General features: G+C 51.0%; 1 pseudogene and 7 gene segments (V, D, J or C); all 8 read left to right on the forward strand.

Annotated features, from left to right (window-relative positions):
- The first annotated feature begins 1576 nt into the window (after positions 1–1576).
- LOC129658412 (T cell receptor beta variable 6-9-like) lies at positions 1577–2187 on the forward strand. The segment is given in 2 exon segments: positions 1577–1625; positions 1712–2187. Coding segments are annotated over 2 exon segments (525 nt in total).
- Positions 2188–5212: 3025 nt separating this feature from the next.
- Positions 5213–5901, forward strand: LOC129658413 (T cell receptor beta variable 6-4-like). The segment is given in 3 exon segments: positions 5213–5261; positions 5349–5647; positions 5866–5901. Coding segments are annotated over 3 exon segments (384 nt in total).
- Positions 5902–7019: 1118 nt separating this feature from the next.
- Positions 7020–8369, forward strand: LOC129658414 (T cell receptor beta variable 9-like). The segment is given in 3 exon segments: positions 7020–7037; positions 7342–7471; positions 7587–8369. Coding segments are annotated over 3 exon segments (543 nt in total).
- A 929-nt stretch (positions 8370–9298) lies between these two features.
- LOC129658415 (T cell receptor beta variable 6-4-like) lies at positions 9299–9792 on the forward strand (annotated as a pseudogene).
- A 2829-nt stretch (positions 9793–12621) lies between these two features.
- On the forward strand, positions 12622–13097 carry LOC129658416 (T cell receptor beta variable 6-4-like). The segment is given in 2 exon segments: positions 12622–12670; positions 12757–13097. Coding segments are annotated over 2 exon segments (390 nt in total).
- A 1720-nt stretch (positions 13098–14817) lies between these two features.
- On the forward strand, positions 14818–15376 carry LOC129658417 (T cell receptor beta variable 9-like). The segment is given in 2 exon segments: positions 14818–14866; positions 14982–15376. Coding segments are annotated over 2 exon segments (444 nt in total).
- Positions 15377–16673: 1297 nt separating this feature from the next.
- On the forward strand, positions 16674–17168 carry LOC129658419 (T cell receptor beta variable 6-2-like). The segment is given in 2 exon segments: positions 16674–16722; positions 16810–17168. Coding segments are annotated over 2 exon segments (408 nt in total).
- Positions 17169–18687: 1519 nt separating this feature from the next.
- LOC129658420 (T cell receptor beta variable 6-9-like) lies at positions 18688–20461 on the forward strand. The segment is given in 3 exon segments: positions 18688–18732; positions 19967–20018; positions 20106–20461. Coding segments are annotated over 3 exon segments (453 nt in total).
- Positions 20462–22202: the final 1741 nt, after the last annotated feature.

Here is a 22202-nt window from a genome sequence, read left to right on the forward strand (position 1 = left end):
TGTGTGTGTGTGTAGGGGTTGCAAGTGTGGAGTGTGGGGAATTTGTATTCTTGTTTTAGATGGAAGGCACAGATCCATGAGACCATGGGCCTCTAGGAGGTACTGTGGGCCCATGGTAAGCAGGGTGTGCTGGGAGGGGTTGAGAGTCACCCTGGAGAGGGCAGCTTAGGGGAACCTTGGCTACATGCCTGCATCAGGGAGCAGGTTTGAGTTCCCTGAGTGGTCCAGACACATGGACCCAGCACAGACTCCTCACTGCCCAGCGGACTGGGGATGTTCCTCGAGCCTCAGGATGTGTTCAGGGGGGTGTCTCCTGGAGCAGCATGGGAAGCAGAGGCTGAGGGATTAGTGTGGCTGGTGAGGGCTGGGTGATGAGTGTCAAGCAGCGACAGGAAGAGAAGAAAAAAGCCATGTGATGGGCATATGGGAACATGGGGACAGTGCTCACCTCACACCCACCCTTTGCTGAGGGGCTGTGTGGGACAGGGAAGGGCATAGAGGAGCCAGCCCTGGGTCCTGCCAAGGGATCCAGTGGATAAGGGCAGCCTGCAGGGACACAGGGCAGTGACATCATAGGCAAAGGCTCCAATCAGGGAAGCAGGAGGGTCAGCACTTACCCTCTCAATCCAGGAGCCCCGCCCCCAGCTAGCAGTAGTCTTTCTTGGGTTCCTGATGCTGCCATGGGCTCCAGGCTCCTCTGCTGTGTGTCTCTGCTTTTAGCAAGCAAGTGAGTCCTAGACACAGTGTGGGAGCTTCTGAGATATTCCCATGAGAGGAATGTCTCAAGTAAAAAGAGAACAGTTTTCATTTGCCCTGACATCTGCACCTCCCTCCATGTTCCTCCTACATCTGAATTCCTTTGTGCCAATACATCACCCTGTGCTGGGCACCCAGCTTCTCTCCACCAAGAGAGGTGGGTCACAGTCTTGAGGGGGCTCTGGTTGCTCTCTCCCCTGCACCAACATGGAAAGCAGGGCCTCCTGGGAACATGAAGAATCTGTACCCACGTTTGGCTGGCGGATCGACTGTCAGTGACTGGATTAGAAATAGACGAAACAGATTTCTCAAATGTTGATGAGCCTGCAATGAGTTTGGGAGCAGAGACTTGGAGAAACATGGTAGGTGGAGGGACAATCTCAGGACTGTGGTCAGTTATGCAGAAATGGAACCTTGAAGTCCTAATGGGACACATGAGTTAAACAGGGCAACAGAAAGCCAGAAGGATTTCCACAAGATATAAACTACAGATACATGCAAATAAATAGAAGTAATACACATATCAATGTGAATTACCTCTGGACTAGAACACACACAAAATTTAATCAGTTTTACAGAAGAGTTGCATCAATTTGTACAGCTTATGTCCATTGATCTGGATGGGGCTCCGGGTTGTGAACTTATCTCTGAGGTTCATTTCTGATTTGAGCCTCTGGGGGAAGGGGCGTGGCCCCCTGAGTGACAGGTTGGCTTCGGGCCTGGCAGGGACAGTGACATCTCAGAAAGACTCCCTAAAGAGCGCCTCTCCCCTCTCATCCACACTCAGACCAGAGGGCCCTCCGCCTGCCCCACCCCCGCCATGAGCCCCTGCCTCCTGGGCTGTGTGGTCTTCTGTCTCCTGCAGGCAGGTGAGTCTGGGGGGCAGGGTCCCCTTCGGGGTGCCAGCACTAAGCCTGTCCGCTGTGACTGCAGCATCGGTCCTCCTTCTCCACAGGGGCGGTCCATGCTGGGGTCACTCAGGACCCCAGATTCCAGGTCTTGAGGAGAGGACAGAGCGCGACACTGACATGTACTCAGGATCTGAGCTTTAACTATTTGAACTGGTATCGACAAGACCCAGGACACAGGCTGAGGTTGATCCATTACTCAGTTATCCCTCCCTCCACGGAGAAAGGAGCCGTGCCTGAGGGCTACAGCGTCTCCAGACCAAGCACAGAGAACTTCCCTCTCAGGCTGGAGTCTGCCAACCGCTCCCAGACATCTGTGTACTTCTGCACCTGTGGTTATCTATGGCGCTGCCCGGCCACCTCCTCTCTGTGCAAAAAGATAAGGGACGCCCTGTATCCTGAAAGTCGGAGAGCCCCTTGCAGGCTTCTCACACGCGGAACCTTGGAACCCAGGGCCACATGCCTGCAGTGTGACACTGAGTATGCAGTCTCATATGCCCAGCTACATCGACGTCAAATATAGTGGACGGCTGTTTTTTTTTATTTCAGAGTTTTATAACTTTAAAACTAAATGAGTATATATATATAATCTCTGTATATAACTCCATTACCTAGAATTAGTAATAATTTATATAGAAAATCTAGAAATATCTGGATCTGATTAATCAGAGGGGTCTATGGAAGGCCGTGTCCCAGGCTGTGCTCCCCTGAGCTCAGCGGAGTGTCTGTACTGAGGGTCTGTGTGATTCCACCTGAGCTTACTACTGTCAGTGCAATTCGTTTCTTTTAATGGAAATGTTGATTTCTACAGGCTATTACCTCCAGAAGCTAAGAGGGAATTTGCAGATCAATCTTAAGTCAGCAAGCTTGGGAAGACAGTAGAACAAGTGTGTGTGTGTGTGTGTGTGTGTGTGTGTGTGTGTGTGTGTGTTCAGGGTGTGGGGTATTTACATTCTTTTTTGGCAGAACGCACAGATCCATGAGACTGTGGACCATTGGCCACTAGGAGGCGCTGTGGGCCCACAGTAAGCAGGGAGTCCTGGGAGAGGTGGAGAGTCACCCTGGGGAGGGCAGCTTTAAGGAACCTTGCCTACATGCCTGAATGAGAAAGCAGGTTTGAGTTCCCTAAGGTCCTGAGGTTCCAGGACCCATGGAACCAGTACAGACTCCTCGCTGCCCAGGAAAGTGGGGATGTGCCTGGATCCTCAGGATGTGCCCAGGGAGATGGTCTCCAGGAGCTGCAAGGGAAGTGGAGGTGAGGAGTGGGGGTGACTGGTGAGGGCTGGGTGATTGTCAGCTGATTGCCTGGTGATTGCCAGCCAGGAGAGTGCCTGGCTGTGTGTCAGGTAGGGGCTGGCAGAGGACAACAAGGTATGCTGTGGGCACTGGGGACATGGGGATGGTGCACCCTTCACACCCACCCCTTGCTCAGAGGCTGTTAAGGGCAGGAAGGGCATAGAGGGCTCACTTTTGTCCTGGCAACGGGCCCAGAGGACAGGGCAGCCTGCAGAGGCACAGAGCGGTGACATCATAGGTAAATGCTCCAATCAGGGAGCAGGAGGGTCAGCACTTTACACCACTCACCCCAGGAGACCTGCCTCAGCCAGCAGCTCTCTTGGGTTCCTGATGCTGCCACAGGCTCCAGGCTCCTCTGCTGTGTGACCTCTTCCTTCTGGGAGCAGGTGAGTCCTGGACACAGTGTGGGAGCTTCTGAGACTTCTTTGCGTCCCTGCGATAGAAGCCTGGCGATGAGGGCTGCAGCAGGAGGCTTCCCCTGTCCTCTGCCCTCAGCTTCCTTGTCTCCTCCCAGCAGGCCTGGTGGATCCTGAAATCACCCAGACCCCGAATACCTGATCAAATCAAGAAAGCAGCAAGTGATGCTGAGATGTTCCCCTGAATCTGGACACCTCTCTGTGTACTGGTACCAACAGGCCCTGGGCCAGGGCCCCCAGTTCCTTGTTCAGTATTTCAATAGAATGTGAGAGGAGAAGCAAACCTATCAGGGCGATTCTCAGGTCAATAGTTCAGTGACTCTACCTCTGAACTGAGTTCTACTTCTTGGAGCTGAAAGACTCATCCGTGCATCTCTGTACCAGCAGCCAAGACACAGCCCTGCATGATCAGGTGCTTCTGGAACAAAATCATCCTGCCCCAGCTCAGAAAGTGGTGTCAGGGTATCAACTGCCAGCCAGCCAGGCCTAATCCTGGGAGAGCAGACAGCCTTTCCCAGACATTCATGTCTTGATATGTTTTAATGCTCCCAAAGATCATACAACACAAGTATTATTTTAACTCTTTACACATCTGAGGGGGAGTGGCTTGATCAGATCTCATACTTCATAAATATCAGAACAAGGAATCAGATAAATATCAGAACAAGAAATGAGACTCACGTGTGTCCTTGTTACTGTGGTCTTCGCCCCCATTGTATGATTCTCCCATAAAACAATCAAACACATTTATATATCTTTTAAGGGATTTGACCCACATAGTTGTTAATAGTCATAAGCCTAAGATCTAGAAGCTGGGCTCATGTTATTACAGACCTAAGAAGAGCTGATGTTTAAGTTCAAAGGCTGTTAGGCAGGAAGAAGTGATAGTCTAGTGAAGGCCATCAGCTGGATAATTCTCTCCTACCCAGGAGAGGTTTAGGGTTTTTGTTCTATTCATTTCTTCATCTCATTGGATGAGACCTACTACATTATGGAAGTTCATCTGCCTTGCCAATAAAGATGTTCATCTAATCTGATTTTAAAATCTATTGACAACTTAACACATATTTATTTCTCATCAAGACATCCTCACAGGGACATTCAGAACAATGTGGAACTAAATATCTGTGGCCTAGTCAGGGTGACACATTAAATTAGTCACCCAACAACTTCCAGGCTTGCCTAGAAATTTAGTAAGCATGAAGTCCCTGGCACATAACAGGACTCTGGATTTCTTGATTGCCTTTGCTAATCTCTGACAGCCTCTTCCACCATTTCTTAGGTGCAAAGATAGAGATGGACATATTTTGCCTCCAGCTGAGGCCTTTAGAAATCACAGGGGAGAAAATATTTCTGCCTGTTGATTTAGTGCAGGAAATAAACCAGAGCATGTAACATACATCCCTCCTCAGGCATGTTAAAATCAACTTTACTGATGCATGGATTGTAGCTGACTCTTGAACAATGTGCTGTTTAGGAGCACTGAGTAACCCCCCAAGCCTGCAGTTAGAAATCTGCATATAACTTCACATACTTAGGAATGAAGAATTATCTCTGGAATACAACACACTTAAAGTCGTAAACTGTTTATAGAAAGGATACAACAACTCATAAGGCTCAAGTCCATTGATCTGGATGGGCTGTTTCTGTTTTGAACTGTTCACTCAGGTTCATTTCTGATTTGAGCCTCTGGGGGAAGAGGCGTGGCCCCTGAGTGACAGGTTGGCTGTGGGGCCTGGCAGGGACAGTGAAATCTCCCAAGGCCTCCCTGGAGCGCCCCTCTCCCCTCTCATCCACACTCAGACCAGACGGCCCTCCGCCTGCCCCGCCCCCACCATGAGCCCCTGCCTCCTGGGCTGTGTGGTCTTCTGTCTCCTGCAGGCAGGTGAGTCCTGGGGAGCAGGGGCCCCTTCGGGGTGCCAGCACTAAGCCTGTCCGCTGTGACTGCAGCATCGGTCCTCCTTCTCCACAGGGCCGGTCCATGCTGGTGTCACTCAGGACCCCGGATTCCAGGTCGTGAGGACAGGACAGAAGACTACACTGGCATGTACTCAGGATCTGGGTCATGACTGCATGTACTGGTACCGGCAAGACCTGGGACACGGGCTGAGGCTGATCCATTACTCATTTGCTGCTCCCAACACGGAGAAAGGAGACATACCCGAGGGTTACAGCGTCTCCAGACCAAGCACAAAGGACTTCCCTCTCACTCTGGAGTCTGCCAACCGCTCCCAGACATCTGTGTACTTCTGTGCCAGCAGTTACTCCACGGTGCTGCACGGCCACCTCCTTTCTGTTCAAAAAAGCAGATGAGGGCCCCGCAGCCTCGAACTCAGGGAGCCCCTTGCAGGCTCCTAGCACCTGGAGACTCGGAGCCCACAGACACATACTGGCAGCATAGCCAGCGATGTTTGATCTTCCTGGCACGGACCTGAGAATAGGGCCTCGTGGACATGTGTCCACCCTCACTCTCTGTCTTTTCACTCTAGCTGCCACGTGAGCCTAAGGATGCTACCCAGCTATGACTGCTAGTCATCAGTCTGAACATGAGGCCATCAGGAGGGAAGGTTGTTGGGAAATGAGATACATCTAGACCCTCTTGTCTCTCCCCGGGCACCACATGCCTGTCACTATGGAAGGCTCTCCCCCAGGGTGGCCCTTGAGTGGTCTCTGCTCTTGTCCAACTTTCCCAGATGTGGGCCTTTCTCTCCCACCTTCCTGGCCCTCGTTCCCACTCTTCTCTACTTCAGCTTTGCTGCTCCTCCCTCATCTGCGTCATGTCCTTGCCCATCACCCAGGGAACCTTGTAATGATCCCTAACTGGGCCTGTTTGAGTATGTTCTCTGGGGTCCTCAAAGAGAATGCAACCTCAGTTAAATATTAATCATCCACAATTGCTTGGTCGTCCCTGAGGAGGAGAGACCAGCTGTGTGTGTATGTATTCTCCACCATTGCCTGTCTTTAGCATCTAAATTGCTTAGACCCTGATGCTGGAAAGACTGAAAGCAAGAGGAGAAGGGGGTGGCAGAGAACAAGGTGGTTAGATAGCATCACCGACTAACAGACATGAATTTGTGCAAACTGTGGGAGATAGTGAATACAGGGGAGCCTGGGACGCTGCAATGCATGTGGTTTTAATGAGTTGGACTCAAGTTAGCCACTGAAGAACAACACCACCACCGACAAAACCTAACCCGTTTGTAGCATCTCCCTCACCACAATCTTCTAAAAGTCAAGTATTAAATATTTCTTGCATGAGCACATTTCTTTTCTCTTGAAATACAAAATCATGAATCAGCTATGGCAGGCTGGTGTGTGTGTTTGTGTTTCTAATTATGTGTGTGTTCTTTAGAAAAACAAAACAAGGAAAAACACAGTTCAATCGGCAAACAGTGAAATATTTTCTAATATGAACACATCCCATGACTATTAAAACTGGGCAGACAGTCTTGATTTCCACCCATAGAGCACATGGGGACGCTGTACAGCTGAGAAACTCCACAAGTTTCTGGGCAGAGCAAGCAGACAGACCTAGTGCCTGGGACCAGGAGGCTTAAGAGAAAGCTTTATTTGGTGTTCTTATCTCTAGAAGCCTTACTAGCATAGGCACTAATTTGCAGGCTTGCTGTCCCAGCTGGGAGCCATGATCTTCAACTATGCAGTGCTGAGGGAGCCTCTGAGGTTGCAGCAAAAGTGAAGGGTATGGAACTAGGAGGTGGTAGGAAAGAGAAACAGAAAACAGCAACACCTGCCTGAAGAGAAAAGCGAAGGAGCCATGGGGAAGGGCGTCGGGCATAAAGCCAGCCTCGCCTAGACCAGCAGTCCAGCTCACACAACATCTAAGAGACTTTGCAGGACAGAGCAGGGTTCCTGGATCAGCAACCTGGAATGATAGGTCAGATTCCTTGGAACCAGCAGAGGCAATGACATCAGATCGGTGACGTCACTGCCTCACCTCCATTCAGAGGAAGAAGGCCCAGAACCCCAGCTCTCAGAGAAGCAGAGCTCTGAGCAAGGAGACGCCTCCCAGCTGTGCCCCTCCTGCCCTGGGCTGGAGCCCTGTCTGCTGTATGGCTCTGTGTCTCCTGGCAGCAGGTGGGTCCTTGCCACAGGGGGGAATCCGTGTTCCTGGTCTGACTCTGCCTGAATGCAAGGCACCATCGGGTTCTCTCCCACATTCTTTCTCAGCCCCAGTTTTCTTCCCCCACAGGCCTTGTGGATTCTGGAGTCACTCAAACCCCGAGATACCTGATTAAAGCAAGAGGACAGCGAGGGGCCCTGAGATGCTCCCCGGTCTCTGGACACCTCTCCGTGTACTGGTACCAACAGGCCCTGGGCCAGGGCCCTGTGTTCCTCGTTCAGTATTACAGGCAGGATGTGAGTGGAGAAGCACAGCTCCCGGATCGATTCTCAGGAAAACAGTTTAGTGACTTTCACTCTGAGCTGAACTTGAGCTCCTTGGAGCTGACAGACTCAGCTGTGTATCTCTGTGCCAGCAGCCAAGACACAGCCCTGCATGATCAGGTGCCTCTGGGACAGAAACACTCCTGCCCCAGCTCAGAAAGTGGCTGTGAGGGTGACTGCCTGCCTGTCAGGCCTAGATAGATCCGATAGTCTCTCCCAGACATACTTCCTCTGCTATGTTTTAATGCTTCCAAAGATCATTCTAGGTAAGAATTATTTTACCTGTTTATACATCGGAGGGGAACTGACTTCTCCACATCTTATATGGCATTACTTTCAGATCAAGGAATTTGATTCAAGTCTGTCTTTATTACTTGTGGTCTTTGCCCCCATAAAACTGTCCCCCACATAGAATAAATAATACACTTAAACACACACACACATGCACATATACACACACATACTCACATGCATGTTTTAAAGCAACTAGCTCACATAGTTGTTAAGGCTGGTAAGTCCAAAAGCTGCAAGCGGGTCTGGTGCTACTAGAGACTGAGGGGGAGCTGATGTTTAAGTTCAAAAGCAGAAGATCTAATGGTCCAGTGAGAAGGCCATCGGCTGACAATTATCTCTTACTTGGAGAAGGATCAACGTTTTCGTCTATTCATCTCTTTACTTGGTGTCATGAAGGCCACTGACATTATGGAGGGTCATCTGCTTTATGAACTAAAAGGTTAATCTAATCTATTATTAAAATATACTTATTCACATGTTAAGTTTTCCAGAAACACCCCCTTAGGAGCATCCAGAAAAATAAAGCTAAATAGCCACAGCAGAGTCAAGTTGACAGTCAGTTGGGTCTGACTCTGTGCGACCCCCTGGACCCCAGCACTCCAACCTCCCTGTCCATCACCAACTCCCTGGGTTTACCCAAACGCATATCCATTGAGATGGTGATGCCATTCAAACATCTCATCCTCTGTCATCCCCTTCTCCTCCTGCCTTGAATCCGGCCCAGCATCAGGGTCTTTTCAAATGCATCAGTTCTTCACATCAGGTGGCCAAAATGTTGGAGTTTGAGCTTCAGCATCAGCCCTTGCAATGAATATTCAGGAGTGATTTCCTTTAGGATGGACTGCTTGGATCTCCTTACAGTCCAAGTGACTCTCAGGAGTCTTCTCAAACATCACAATTCAAAAGCATCAGTTCTTTGTTTAGTCCAACTCTCACAACCATAAATGACTACTGGAGAAACCATAGCTTTGACTAGATGGACCTTTTTGGTAAAGTAATGTCTCTGCTTTTTAATATGCTGCCTAGGTCGGTCATATGTGAACTGCTCACTTAGGTTCATTTCTGATTTGAGCCTCTGGGGGAAGAGGCGTGGCCCTGAGCTACAGGTTAGCTCTGGGGTATGGCAGGGGCAGTCACCTCTCAGAGGGAGAGCCCCTCTGGAGAGCCCCTCGCCCTCTCATCCACACTCAGACCAGACGGCCCTCCGCCTGCCCCGCCTCGGCCATGAGCCCCTGCCTCCTGGGCTGTGTGGTCTTCTGTCTCCTGCAGGCAGGTGAGTCATGGGGGGCAGGGTCCCCTTCGGGGTGCCAGCACTAAGCCTGTCCGCTGTGACTGCAGCATCGGTCCTCCTTCTCCACAGGGGCGGTCCATGCTGGGGTCACTCAGGACCCCAGATTCCAGGTCGTGAGGACAGGACAGAACGCGACACTGACATGTACTCAGGATCTGGGTCATAACCCCATGTACTGGTACCGACAAGACCTGGGACACGGGCTGAGGCTGATCCATTACTCAGCTCGGCCTTCCAGCACGGAGAAAGGAGACGTGCCCGACGGGTACAGCGTCTCCAGATCAAGCAAAGATAGCTTTCCTCTCACGCTGGAGTCTGCCAACCACTCCCAGACATCTGTGTACTTCTGTGCCAGCAGTTACTCACAGCCCTGCATGGCCACCTGCTCCCTGTGCAAAAAGACAGGGTCCCACGTGCAGGCTCCTAGCACCAGGAGCCTCAGAGCCCTGGGACCAGGTGCCAGCACTGTGACCCCGGATGTGTGATATGAACAGTCCTGGATCTGACCCCAGGGACTCGGAGACACATGTCCACCATCAGCCTCTGTCTTTCCTTTGCATCCTCCCTGGATGCAGTTTGAAAAGCATCCAGTTCTGACTAGTTCTGACTCTTCCTCATCAGCTTAAGACCTCCAGAAGGGCAAAATATTAGTAAATCAGATATATCTAGACCCTCTTGTCTCTTCCAGCACTTCATTGCTGTCTGTCTGGAAGCTTCTCCCACAGCCTAGCTCTCAAGTGCTCCCTGCTCTTGCCCACCAGAGGGGTGGGTCTTTCCCCCTTTACTGCCTTGGCCTCAGCTCCCCTGTCCTCTCTGCTCCAGACACACTGGTCTGCCCTCATCTGGGCCATGTCCCTTCCTGACACAGGGAACTTTGTAACCACATGTAAGCGGGCGTGTTTGAGCAAGCTCTTGGGGTCATCAAAGAGAAAACAACCTCAGTTAATTGGAAAGCAGCCAAAGTCCCTTGGGAGTCCATTCCTAGGAGGAGAGACAGGCTGGGTGTGTGTGTTCTCCCTTCTTGCACCTCTTTCTTAGCATCTCTATTATCCTGGACCAGGTTTCTACCATTTCCCTCAGAGAAATCTTCTCAAAGTCCAAAACATTTCCTTCATGGTATCTTATTATATCAAGATTTTACAAGTTCATAGGAAATAAATAGGTTAATGCACATAAAAACTCTTCATAAAATGCACCTGCTAGAATTGGGTAATGCTGAATTTAAATATGAAATCTGGAAATGTATGGATCTGCTTAATCAAAAGGAGGTCTGGAACACAGGAGTTCAGGCTGGCTTCATTTGAGATCATGGAGCACTTATTTTTATTACTCCATTTTCGGAGAAGGCACTGGCAACCCACTCCTGTACTCTTGCCTGGAGAATCCCAGGGACGGACGAGCCTGATGGGCTGCCATCTATGGGGTCGCACAGAATCGGACACGACTGTAGCGACTTAGCAGCAGCAGCAGCAGCAGCAGCAGCAGCAGCAGCAACATTACTCCATTTTAGCTGACTATTGTCATTGGAGTGGTGCAGGAATTATTGCCTTCTTAGTAGAAATGTCTGATCATACAGTGTTTTACCTCCACAGGCTAAGACTAGATTTGAAGATCAACCGTAATTCAGCCATGCTGGGAAGGCAGCATATGAAGGGTATGTGTGTGTGTGTGTGTGTGTGTGTGTGTGTGTGTGTGTAGGGGTTGCAAGTGTGGAGTGTGCGGAATTTGTATTCTTGTTTTAGATGGAAGGCACAGATCCATGAGACCATTGGCCTCTAGGAGGCACTGTGGGCCCATGGTAAGCAGGGTGTGCTGGGAGGGGTTGAGAGTCACCCTGGAGAGGGCAGCTTAGGGGAACCTTGGCTACATGCCTGCATCAGGGAGCAGGTTTGAGTTCCCTGAGTGGTCCAGACACATGGACCCAGCACAGACTCCTCACTGCGCAGCGGAGTGGGGACGTTCCTCGAGCCTCAGGATGTGTTCAGGGGGGTGTCTCCTGGAGCAGCATGGGAAGCAGAGGCTGAGGGATTAGTGTGGCTGGTGAGGGCTGGGTGATGAGTGTCAGGCAGCAACAGGAAGAGAAGAAAAAAGCCATGTGATGGGCATATGGGGACATGGGGACAGTGCTCACCTCACACCCACCCTTTGCTGAGGGGCTGTGTGGGACAGGGAAAGGCATAGAGGAACCAGCCCTGGGTCCTGCCAAGGGGTCCAGTGAAAAGGGCAGCCTGCAGAGACAGAGAGCAGTGACATAATAGGCAAAGGCTCCAATCAGGGAAGCAGGAGGGTCAGCACTTATCCTCTCAATCCAGGAGCCCCGCCCCCAGCTAGCAGTAGTCTTTCTTGGGTTCCTGATGCTGCCATGGGCTCCAGGCTCCTCTGCTGTGTGTCTCTGCTTTTAGCAAGCAAGTGAGTCCTAGACACAGTGTGGGAGCTTCTGAGATATTCCCATGAGAGGAATGTCTCAAGTAAAAAGAGAACAGTTTTCATTTGCCCTGACATCTGCACCTCCCTCCATGTCCCTCCTACATCTGAATTCCTTTGTGCCAATACATCACCCTGTGCTGGGCACCCAGCTTCTCTCCACCAAGAGAGGTGGGTCACAGTCTTGAGGGGGCTCTGGTTGCTCCCTCCCCTGCGCTGACATGGGAAGCAGGACCTCCTGGGAACATGAAGAATCTGTACCCACGTTTGGCTGGCAGACCGTCTGTCAGTGATTCGCTTAGAAATAGACGAAACAGATTTCTCAAATGTTGATGAGCCTGCAATGAGTTTGGGAGCAGAGACTTGGAGAAACATGGTAGGTGGAGGGACAATCTCAGGACTGTGGTCAGTTATGCAGAAATGGAACCTTGAAGTCCTAATGGGACACATGAGTTAAACAGGGCAACAGGAAGCCAGAAGAATTTCCACAAGATATAAACTACAGATACATGCAAATAAATAGAAGTAATACACGTATCAATGTGAATTACCTCTGAATTAGAACACACACAAAATTTAATCAGTTTTACAGAAGAGTTGCATCAACTTGTACAGCTTATGTCCATTGATCTGGATGGGGCTCCGGGTTGTGAACTTATCTCTGAGGTTCATTTCTGATTTGAGCCTCTGGGGGAAGGGGCGGGCCCCCTGAGTGGCAGGTTGGCTTAGGGCCTGGCGGGGACAGTGACATCTCAGAAGGACTCCCTGGAGAGCCCCTCTCCCCTCTCATCCACACACACACAAGAGTGATCTCCGCCTACCCACCTCCTCCATGAGCTCCTGCCTCCTGGGCTGTGTGGTCTTCTGTCTCCTGCAGGCAGGTGAGTCCTGGGGGCAGGGTCCCCTTGGGGGTGCCAGCACTAAGCCTGTCCGCTGTGACTGCAGCATCGGTCCTCCTTCTCCACAGGGGCGGTCCATGCTGGGGTCACTCAGGACCCCAGATTCCAGATCGTGAGGACAGGACAGAGCGCGACACTGAAATGTACTCAGGATCTGGGTCATAACCGCATGTACTGGTACCGACAAGACCTGGGACACGGGCTGAGGCTGATCCATTACTCTGATGGTGCGCACACTAGCCAGCCAGGAGACGTGCCCAATGGGTACAGCGTCTCTAGGTCAAACACAGAGAACTTTCCTCTCACACTGGAGTCTGCCAACCGCTCCCAGACATCTGTGTACTTCTGCGCCAGCAGTTACTCCACGGTGCTGCACGGCCACCTCCTCTCTGTGCAAAAAAGCAGATGAGGGCCCTGCAGCCTGGAACCTGGGGAGCCCCTTGCAGGCTCCTAGCACCTGGACACTCGGAGCCCACAGACACATACTGGCAGCATAGCCAGCGATGTTTGATCTTCCTGGCACGGACCTGACAACAGGGCCTCGTGGACATGTGTCCACCCTCACTCTCTGTCTTTTCACTCTAGCTGCCACGTGAGCCTAAAGATGCTTCCCAGCTCTGACTGCTAGTCATCCGTCTGAACATGAGGCTTCCAGGAGGGAAGGTTGTTGGGAAATGAGATATATCTAGACCCTCTTGTCTCTCCACGGGCACTGAATGCCTGTCACAATGGAATGTTCTCCCTCAGGCTGGCCCTTGAGTGGTCTCTACTCTTGTCCAACTTCCCCAGATGTGGGCCTTTCTCTCCCACCTTCCTGGCCCTCGTTCCCACCCTTCTCTACTTCAGCCTTGCTGCTCCTCCCTCATTTGGGTCATGTCCTTGCCCATCACCCAAGGACCCTTGTAATGATCCCTAACTGGGCGTGTTTGAGTAGGTCCTCTGGGGTCCTCAAAGAGAATGCAACCTCAGTTAAATATTAATCATCCAAAATTTCTTGGCCATCCCTGAGGAGGAGAGACAAGCTGTGTGTGTATGTATTGTCCACCATGGCCTGTCCGTAGCATCTAAATAGCCTAGACCCTGATGCTGGGAAAGCCTGAAAGCAAGAGGAGATGGGGGTGGCAGAGCAAGATGTGGTTAGATAGCATCACTGACTCAACAGACATGAATTTGAGCAAACTGTGGGAGATAGTGAAGAACAAGGGAGATTGGTACGTTGCAATGCATGGACTTTCAATGAGTTAGACTTGAGTTAGCAACTGAACAACACTACCACCGAAAAAACTAATAGAAGTTTGTAGCATCTCTCTCATCAAAATATTCTAAAAGTCAAGTATTAAATATTTCCTGCATGAGCACACTTCTTTTCTCTTGAAATACAAAATCATTATTCAGCTATGGCAGGCTGCTTAGTGTGTTTGTGCTTCTAATTTTGTGTGTGTTCTTTAGAAAAACAAAGCAAGCAAAGACACAGTTCTTTCAGCAAACAGTGAAATATTTTCTAATATGAACACATCCCATGACTATTAAATCTGGGCAGACAATCTTGGTTTCCATGCATTGACCACATGGGGACGCTATGGAACTGCCATACTCCACAAGTTTCTGGGGCAGAGCAAGCAGACAGAGCTAGTGCCTGGGACCAGGAGGCTTAAGAGAAAGCTTTATTTGGTGTTCTTATCTCTAGAAGCCTTACTAGGACAGGCACTAATTTGCAGGGTTGCTGTCCCACCTGGGAGCCATTAAGTTCAACTATGCAGTGCTGAGGGAGCCCTGAGGTTGCAGGAAAAGTGAAGGATATGGAGCTGGGAGGTGGTAGGAAAGAGAAACACCTGCCTGAAGAGAAAAGCAAAGGAGACATGGGGAAGGGTATCGGGCATAAACTCAGCCTCGCCTAGACCAGCAGTCCAGCTCACACAACATCTAAGAGACTTTGCAGGACAGAGCAGGGTTCCTGGATCAGCGACCTGGAATGAGAGGTCAGATTCCTGGATCCAGCAGAGGCAGTGACATCAGAGCAGTGATGTCACTGACTCACCTCCAGTCAGAGGAAGGAGGCCCAGAACCCCAGCTCTCAGAGAAGCAGAGCTCTGAGCAAGGAGAGGCCTCCCCACTCTGCCCATCCTGCCATGGGCTGCAGCCCCGTCTGCTGTGTGGCTCTGTGTCTCCTGGCAGCAGGTGAGTCCTTGCCACAGGGGTGAATCCGTGTTCCTGGTCTGACTCCGCCTGAATCCAATGCAACATAGGGTTCTCTCCCGCATTCTTTCTCAGCCCCAGTCTTCTTCCCCCACAGGCCTTGTGGATTCTGGAGTCACCCAAACCCCGAGATACCTGATTAAAGCAAGAGGACAGCTAGGGACCCTGAGATGCTCCCCGGTCTCTGGACACCTCTCCGTGTACTGGTACCAACAGGCCCCTGGCCAGGGCCCTGTGTTCCTCGTTCAGTATTACAGGCAGGATGTGAGTGGAGAAGCACAGCTTCCAGATCGATTCTCAGGAAAACAGTTTAGTGACTTTCACTCTGAGCTGAACTTGAGCTCGTTGGAGCTGACGGACTCAGCCATATATCTCTGTGCCAGCAGCCGAGACACAGCCCTACATGATCAGGTGCCTTTGAGGCAGAAACACTCCTGCCCCAGCTCAGGAAGTGGCTGTGAGGGTGACTGCCTGCCTGTCAGGCCTAGATAGATCCCATAGACTCTCCCAGATGGTCTTCCTCTGCTGTGTTTTAATGCTCCCAAACATCATCTAGGTAGTATTATTTTACCTGTTTATACACGAGGGGAACTGACTTGCCCAGATCTTGTATGTCATTACTTATAGAGCAAGAAATTTGACTCAAGTCAGTCCTCATCACCTGTGGTTTTTGTCCCCATAAAACTTTCCCCCACAAAGAATAAATAATACACATAAACACACACACATTCATATACACATACATGTTTTAAAGCAATTTTCCCACATAGTTGTTAAGACTGGGAAGTCCAAAAGCTGCAAGTGGTTCTGGTGCTACTAGAGACTGAGGGGGAGCTAATGTTTAACTTCAAAAGCAGAACAACAAACGGTCCAGTGTGAAGGCCATCGCTGACAATTACCTCTTACTTGGGGGAGGATCAGTGTTTTCGTCTAGTCAACTCTTCACCTGGTTTCATGAAGCCCACCTATATTATGGAGGGTCATCTGCTTACAACATAAAATATTAGTCTAATCTATTATTAAAATATACCTATTCACATGTTAACTTTTCCAAAAACACCCCCTTAGGAGCATCCAGAAAAATAAAGCTAAATACCCATGGCAGAGTCAAGTTGATAGTCAGTCCGCTCTGACTCTGTGCGACCCCCTGGACCGCAGCACTCCAGCCTCCCTGTCCATCACCAACTCCCAGAGTTTACCCAAACGCATATCCATTGAAATGGTGATGCCATCCAAACATCTCATCCTCTGTCATCCCCTTCTCCTCCTGCCTTCAATCTGGCCCAGCATCAGGGTCTTTTCAAATGCATCGGTTCTTCGCATCAGGTGGCCAAAATGTTGGAGTTTGAGCTTCAGCATCAGCCCTTCCAATGACTATTCAGGAGTGATTTCCTTTAGGATGGACTGCTTGGATCTCCTTACAGTCCAAGTGACTCTCGGGAGTCTTATCAAACATCGCATATCAAAAGCATCAGTTCTTTGTATAGTCCAACTCTCACATCCATACATGACTACTGGAGAAACCATACCTTTGATTAGACGGACCTTTGTTGGTAAAGCAATGTCTCTGCTTTTTCATATGCTGCCTAGGTCAGTCATATGTGAACTGCTCTCTTAGGTTCATTTCTGATTTGAGCCTCTGGGGGAAGGGGCTTGGCCCCTGAGTGGCAGGTTAGCTCTGGGGTATGGCAGGGGCAGTCACCTCTCAGAGATAGAGCCCTTCTGCAGAGCCCCTCGCCCTCTCATCCACACTCAGACCAGAGGGCCCTCCACCTGCCCTGCCCCCGCCATGAGCCCCTGCCTCCTGGGCTGTGTGGTCTTCTGTCTCCTGCAGGCAGGTGAGTCATGGGGGGCAGGGTCCCCTTCGGGGTGCCAGCACTAAGCCTGTCCGCTGTGACTGCAGCATCGGTCCTCCTTTTCCACAGGGGCGCTCCATGCTGGGGTCACTCAGGACCCCAGATTCCAGGTCTTGAGGAGAGGACAGAGCGCGACACTGACATGTACTCAGCATCTGAACCACGATTACATGTACTGGTACACACAAGATCCAGGACATGGGCTGAGGCTGATCTATTACTCAGCTGGGCCTCCCACCACGGAGAAAGGAGATGCGCCCGACGGGTACAGTGTCTCCAGATCAAGCAAAAAGAACTTTCCTCTCACGCTGGAGTCCGCCAACCTCTCCCAGACATCTGTGTACTTCTGTGCCAGCAGTTACTCCAAGGCGCTGCACAGCCACCTGCTCTCTGGGCAAAAAGACAGGGTCCCAGGTGCAGGCTCCTAGCACCGGGAGCCTCAAGGCCCTGGAGACCACGTGCCAGCACTGTGACCCTGGATGTGTGACCTGGACAGGCCTGGATCTGACCCCAGGGACTCGGAGACACATGTCCACCATCAGTCTCTGTCTTTCCTTTGCATCCTCCCTGGATGCAGTTCCGACTGCACCCAGTTCTGACTAGTTCTGACTCTTCCTCATCAGCTTAAGAACTCCAGAAGGGCAAAATATTAGTAAATCAGATATATCTAGACCCTCTTGTGTCTCTGCCGCACCTCATTGCTGTCTGTCTGGAAGTTTCTCCCACAGCCTAGCTCTCAAGTGCTCCCTGCTCTTGCCCACCAGAGGGGCAGGTCTTTCCTCCTTTACTGCCTTGGCTTAAGCTCCCTTGCCCTCTCTGCTCCAGACATATAACTCTGCCCTCATCTGGGTCATGTCCCTTCCCATGACACAGGGAACTTTGTAACCACATGTAAGCGGGCGTGTTTGAGCAAGCTCTTGGGGTCATCAAAGAGAAAACAACCTCAGTTAATTGGAAACCTGCCAAAGTCCCTTGGGAGTCCATTCCCAGGAGGAGAGACAGGCTGGGTGTGTGTGTTCTCCCTTCCTGTCCCTCTTTCTTAGCATCTCAATTATCCTGGACCATTTCCCTCAGAGAAATCTTTTCAAAGTCAATATATTTCCTTCATGGTATCTTATTATATCAAGATTTTACAAGTTCATAGGAAATAAATAGGTTAATACACATAAAACCTCTTCATAAAATGCACCTGCTAGAATTGGGTAATGCTAAATTTAAATATGAAATCTGGAAATGTATGGATCTGCTTAATCAAAAGGAGGTCTGGAATACAGGTGTCCAGGCTGGCTTCATTTGAGATCATGGAGTGCTTATTTTTATTGCCCATATTACTCCATTTTCGGAGAAGGCACTGGCAACCCACTCCAGTACTCTTGCCTGGAGAATCCCAAGGATGGAGGAGTCTGATGGTCTGCTGTCTATGGGGTCGCCCAGAGTCGGACAGGACTGAGCAACTTTGCAGCAGCAGCAGCAGCAGCATTACTCCATTTTAGCTAACTATTGTCATTGGAGTGGTGCAGGAATTACTGCTTTCTTAGAAATGTCTGATCATATAGTGTTTTACCTCCACAGACTAAGACTAGACTTGAAGATCAACCCTAATTCAGCCATGCTGGGAAGGCAGCCTATGAAGGGTGTGTGTGTGTATGTGTGTGTGTGTGTGTGTGTAGGGGTTGCAAGTGTGGAGTGTGGGGAATTTGTATTTTTGTTTTAGATGGAAGGCACAGATTCATGAGACCATGGGCCTCTAGGAGGCACTGTGGGCCCATGGTAAGCAGGGTGTGCTGGGAGGGGTTGAGAGTCACCCTGGAGAGGGCAGCTTAGGGGAACCTTGGCTACATGCCTGCATCAGGGAGCAGGTTTGAGTTCCCTGAGTGGTCCAGACACATGGACCCAGCACAGACTCCTCACTGCCCAGTGGAGTGGGGACGTTCCTCGAGCGTCAGGATGTGTCCAGTGTGCCGTCTCCTGGAGCAGCATGGGAAGGGGAGGGTGAGGGATTAGTGTGGTTGGTGAGGGCTGGGTGAAGAGTGTCAGGCAGCAACAGGAAGAGCAGAAAAAAGCAATGTGATGGGTATATGGGACATGGGGACTGTGCTCACCTCACACCCACCCTTTGCTGAGGGGCTGTGTGGAACAAGGAAAGGCATAGAGGAACCAGCCCTGGGTCCTGCCAAGGGGTCCAGTGGAAAAGGGCAGCCTGCAGAGACAGAGAGCAGTGACATCATAGGCAAAGGCTCCAATCAGGGAAGCAGGAGGGTCAGCACTTACCCTCTCAACCCAGGAGCCCCGCCCCCAGCTAGCAGTAGTCTTTCTTGGATTCCTGATGCTGCCATGGGCTCCAGGCTCCTCTGCTGTGTGTCTCTGCTTTTAGGAAGCAAGTGAGTCCTAGACACAGGTGGGAGCTTCTGAGATATTCCCATGAGAGGAATGTCTCAAGTAAAAAGAGAACAGTTTTCATTTGCCCTGACATCTGCACCTCCCTCCACCTCCCTCCTACATCTGAATTCCTTTGTGCCAATACATCACCCTGTTTTGGGCACCTAGCTTCTCTCCACCAAGAGAGGTGGGTCACAGTCTTGAGGGGGCTCTGGTTGCTCCCTGCCCTGCACCGACATGGGAAGCAGGGCCTCCTGGGAACATGAAGAATCTGTACCCACGTTTGGCTAGCAAACCGTCTGTCAGTGACTCGATTAGAAATAGACCAAACAGCTTTCTCAAATGTTCATGAGCCTGCACTGAGTTTGGGGGCAGAGACTTGGAGAAACATGGTAGGTGGAGGGACAATCTCAGGACTGTGGTCAGTTATGCAGAAATGGAACCTTGAAGTCCTACTGGGACACATGAGTTAAACAGGGCAACAGGAATCCAGAAGGATTTCCACAAGATATAAACTACAGATATATGCAGATAAATAGAAGTAATACATGTATCAATGTGAATTATCTCTGGACTATAACACACACAAAATTTAATCAGTTTTACAGAAGAGTTACATCAACTTGCATAGCTTATGTCCATTGATCTGGATGGGGCTCTGGGTTGTGATCTTACCTCTCAGTTTCCTTTCTGTTTTGAGCCTCTGGGGGTAGGGGCATGGCCCCTGAGTGACAGGTTGGCTCCGAGGCCAGGCAGGGACAGTGACATCTCAGAAGGACTCCCTGGAGAGCCCCTCTCCCCTCTTGTCCACATACACACCAGAGGGCCCTCCGCCTGTTCCGCCCAGGGCATGAGCCCCTGCCTCCTGGACTGTGTGGTCTTCTGTCTCCTGCAGGCAGGTGAGTCCTGGGGGGCAGGGTCCCCTTCGGGGTGCCAGCACTAAGCCTGTCCGCTGTGACTGCAGCATCGGTCCTCCTTGTCCACAGGGGCGGTCCATGCTGGGGTCACTCAGGACCCCAGATTCCAGGTCATGAGGAGCGGACAGAACGCGACACTGAAATGTACTCAGGATCTGAGCTTTAGCTATATGTACTGGTACCGACAAGACCCAGGACACGGGCTGAAGCTGATCCATTACTCAGTTATCCCTCCCGCCACGGAGAAAGGAGCCATGCCCGAGGGCTACAGCATCTCCAGACCAAGCACAGAGAACTTCCCTCTCACGCTGGAGTCTGCCAACCGCTCCCAGACATCCGTTTACTTCTACGCCTGCGGTTATCCACGGTGCTGCACGGCCACCTCCTCTCTGTGCAAAAAGATAAGGGAAGCCCTGCAGCCTTGAAGAAGGAGAGCCCCTTGCAGGCTTCTCACACCCGGAGCCTTGGAACCCAGGGCCACATGACTGCAGTGTGACACGGAGTGTGCAGTCTCATATCACGCCCAGCTACATCAATGAACAATGTAGTGGACTGCTGGTTTTTTTATTTCAAAGTTTTGTAACTTTAAAACTAAATGGGTTAATGTATATATAATCTCTGTATATAACTCCTTACCTAGAATTAGTAATAATTTATATAGAAAAACTAAAAATATATGGATCTGATTAATCAGAGGGGTCTACGGATTGCAGTGTCCCAGGCTGTATTCCCCTGAGCTCAGCAGAGTGTCTGTATTGAAGGTCTGTGTGATTCCACCTTAGCTTACTATTGTCAGTACAATTATTTTCTTCTTAATGGAAATGTTGGTTTCTACAGCCTTTTACCTCCAGAGGCTAAGAGGAAATTTGAAGGTCAATCTTAACTCAGTCAGCTTGGGAAGACAGTAGAACAAGTGTGTGGTGTGTGTGTGTGTGTGTGTGTTCAGGGTGTGGGGTATTTACATTCTAGCTTTACACAGAAGGCACAGATCCATGAGACTGTGGACCATTGGCCACTAGGAGGCGCTGTGGGCCCACAGTAAGCAGGGGGTCCTGGGAGGGGTGGAGAGTCACCCTGGGGAGGGCAGCTTTAAGGAACCTTGGCTACATGCCTGAATGAGAACGCAGGTTTGAGTTCCCTGAGGTCCTGAGGTTCCAGGACACTTGGAACCAGTACAGACTCCTCGCTGCCCAGGAAAGTGGGAATGTGCCTGGATCCTCAGGATGTGCCCAGGAGACGGTCTCCAGGAGCTGCAAGGGAAGTGGAGGAGAAGGGGTTGGGGTGGCTGGTGAAGGCTGGGTGATTGTCAGCTGATTGCCTGGTGATTGCAGGCCAGGTTAGTGCCCAGCTGCGTGTCAGGCAGGGGCAGGCAGAGGACAACAAGGTATGCTGTGGGCACTGGGGAATGGGGATGGGGCACCCTTCACACCCACCCTTTGCTCAGCGGCTGGGAAGGGCAGGAAGAGCATAGAGGGCTCACCTTTGGTCCTGGCAAGGGGCCCAGTGGACAGGGCAGCCTGCAGAGGCACAGAGCAGTGAGGTCATAGGCAAATGCTCCAATCAGGGAAGCAGGAGGGTCAGCACTGCACCACACTCACCCAGGAGCCCTGCCCCCAGACAGCAGCTGTCTTGGGTTCCTGATGCTGCCATGGGCTCCAGGCTCCTCTGCTGTGTGACCTCTTCCTTCTGGGAGCAGGTGAGTCCTGGACACAGTGTGGGAGCTTCTGAGACTTCTTTGCGTCCCTGCGATAGAAGCCTGGCGATGAGGGCTGCAGCAGGAGGCTTCCCTGTGCTCTGCCCTCAGCTTCCTTGTCTCCTCCCAGCAGGCCTGGTGGATTCTGAAATCACCCAGACCCCGAATACCTGATCAAATCAAGAAAGCAGCGAGTGACGCTGAGATGTTCCCCTGATTCTGGACACCTCTCTGTGTATTGGTACCAACAGGCCCTGGGCCAGGGCCCCCAGTTCCTCGTTCAGTATTTCAACAGAATGTGAGAGGGGAAGCAAACCTATCAGGGCGATTCTCAGGTCAATAGTTCAGTGACTCTAGCTCTGAACTGAGCTTGACTTCTTGGAGCTGAAAGACTCAGCCGTGCATCTCTGTGCCAGCAGCCAAGACACAGACCTGCATGATCAGGTGCCTCTGGTACAGAAACACTCCTTCCC

Source organism: Bubalus kerabau, chromosome 8 (assembly GCF_029407905.1).
Source record: "Bubalus kerabau isolate K-KA32 ecotype Philippines breed swamp buffalo chromosome 8, PCC_UOA_SB_1v2, whole genome shotgun sequence".
Classification (NCBI taxonomy): domain Eukaryota; kingdom Metazoa; phylum Chordata; class Mammalia; order Artiodactyla; family Bovidae; genus Bubalus; species Bubalus kerabau.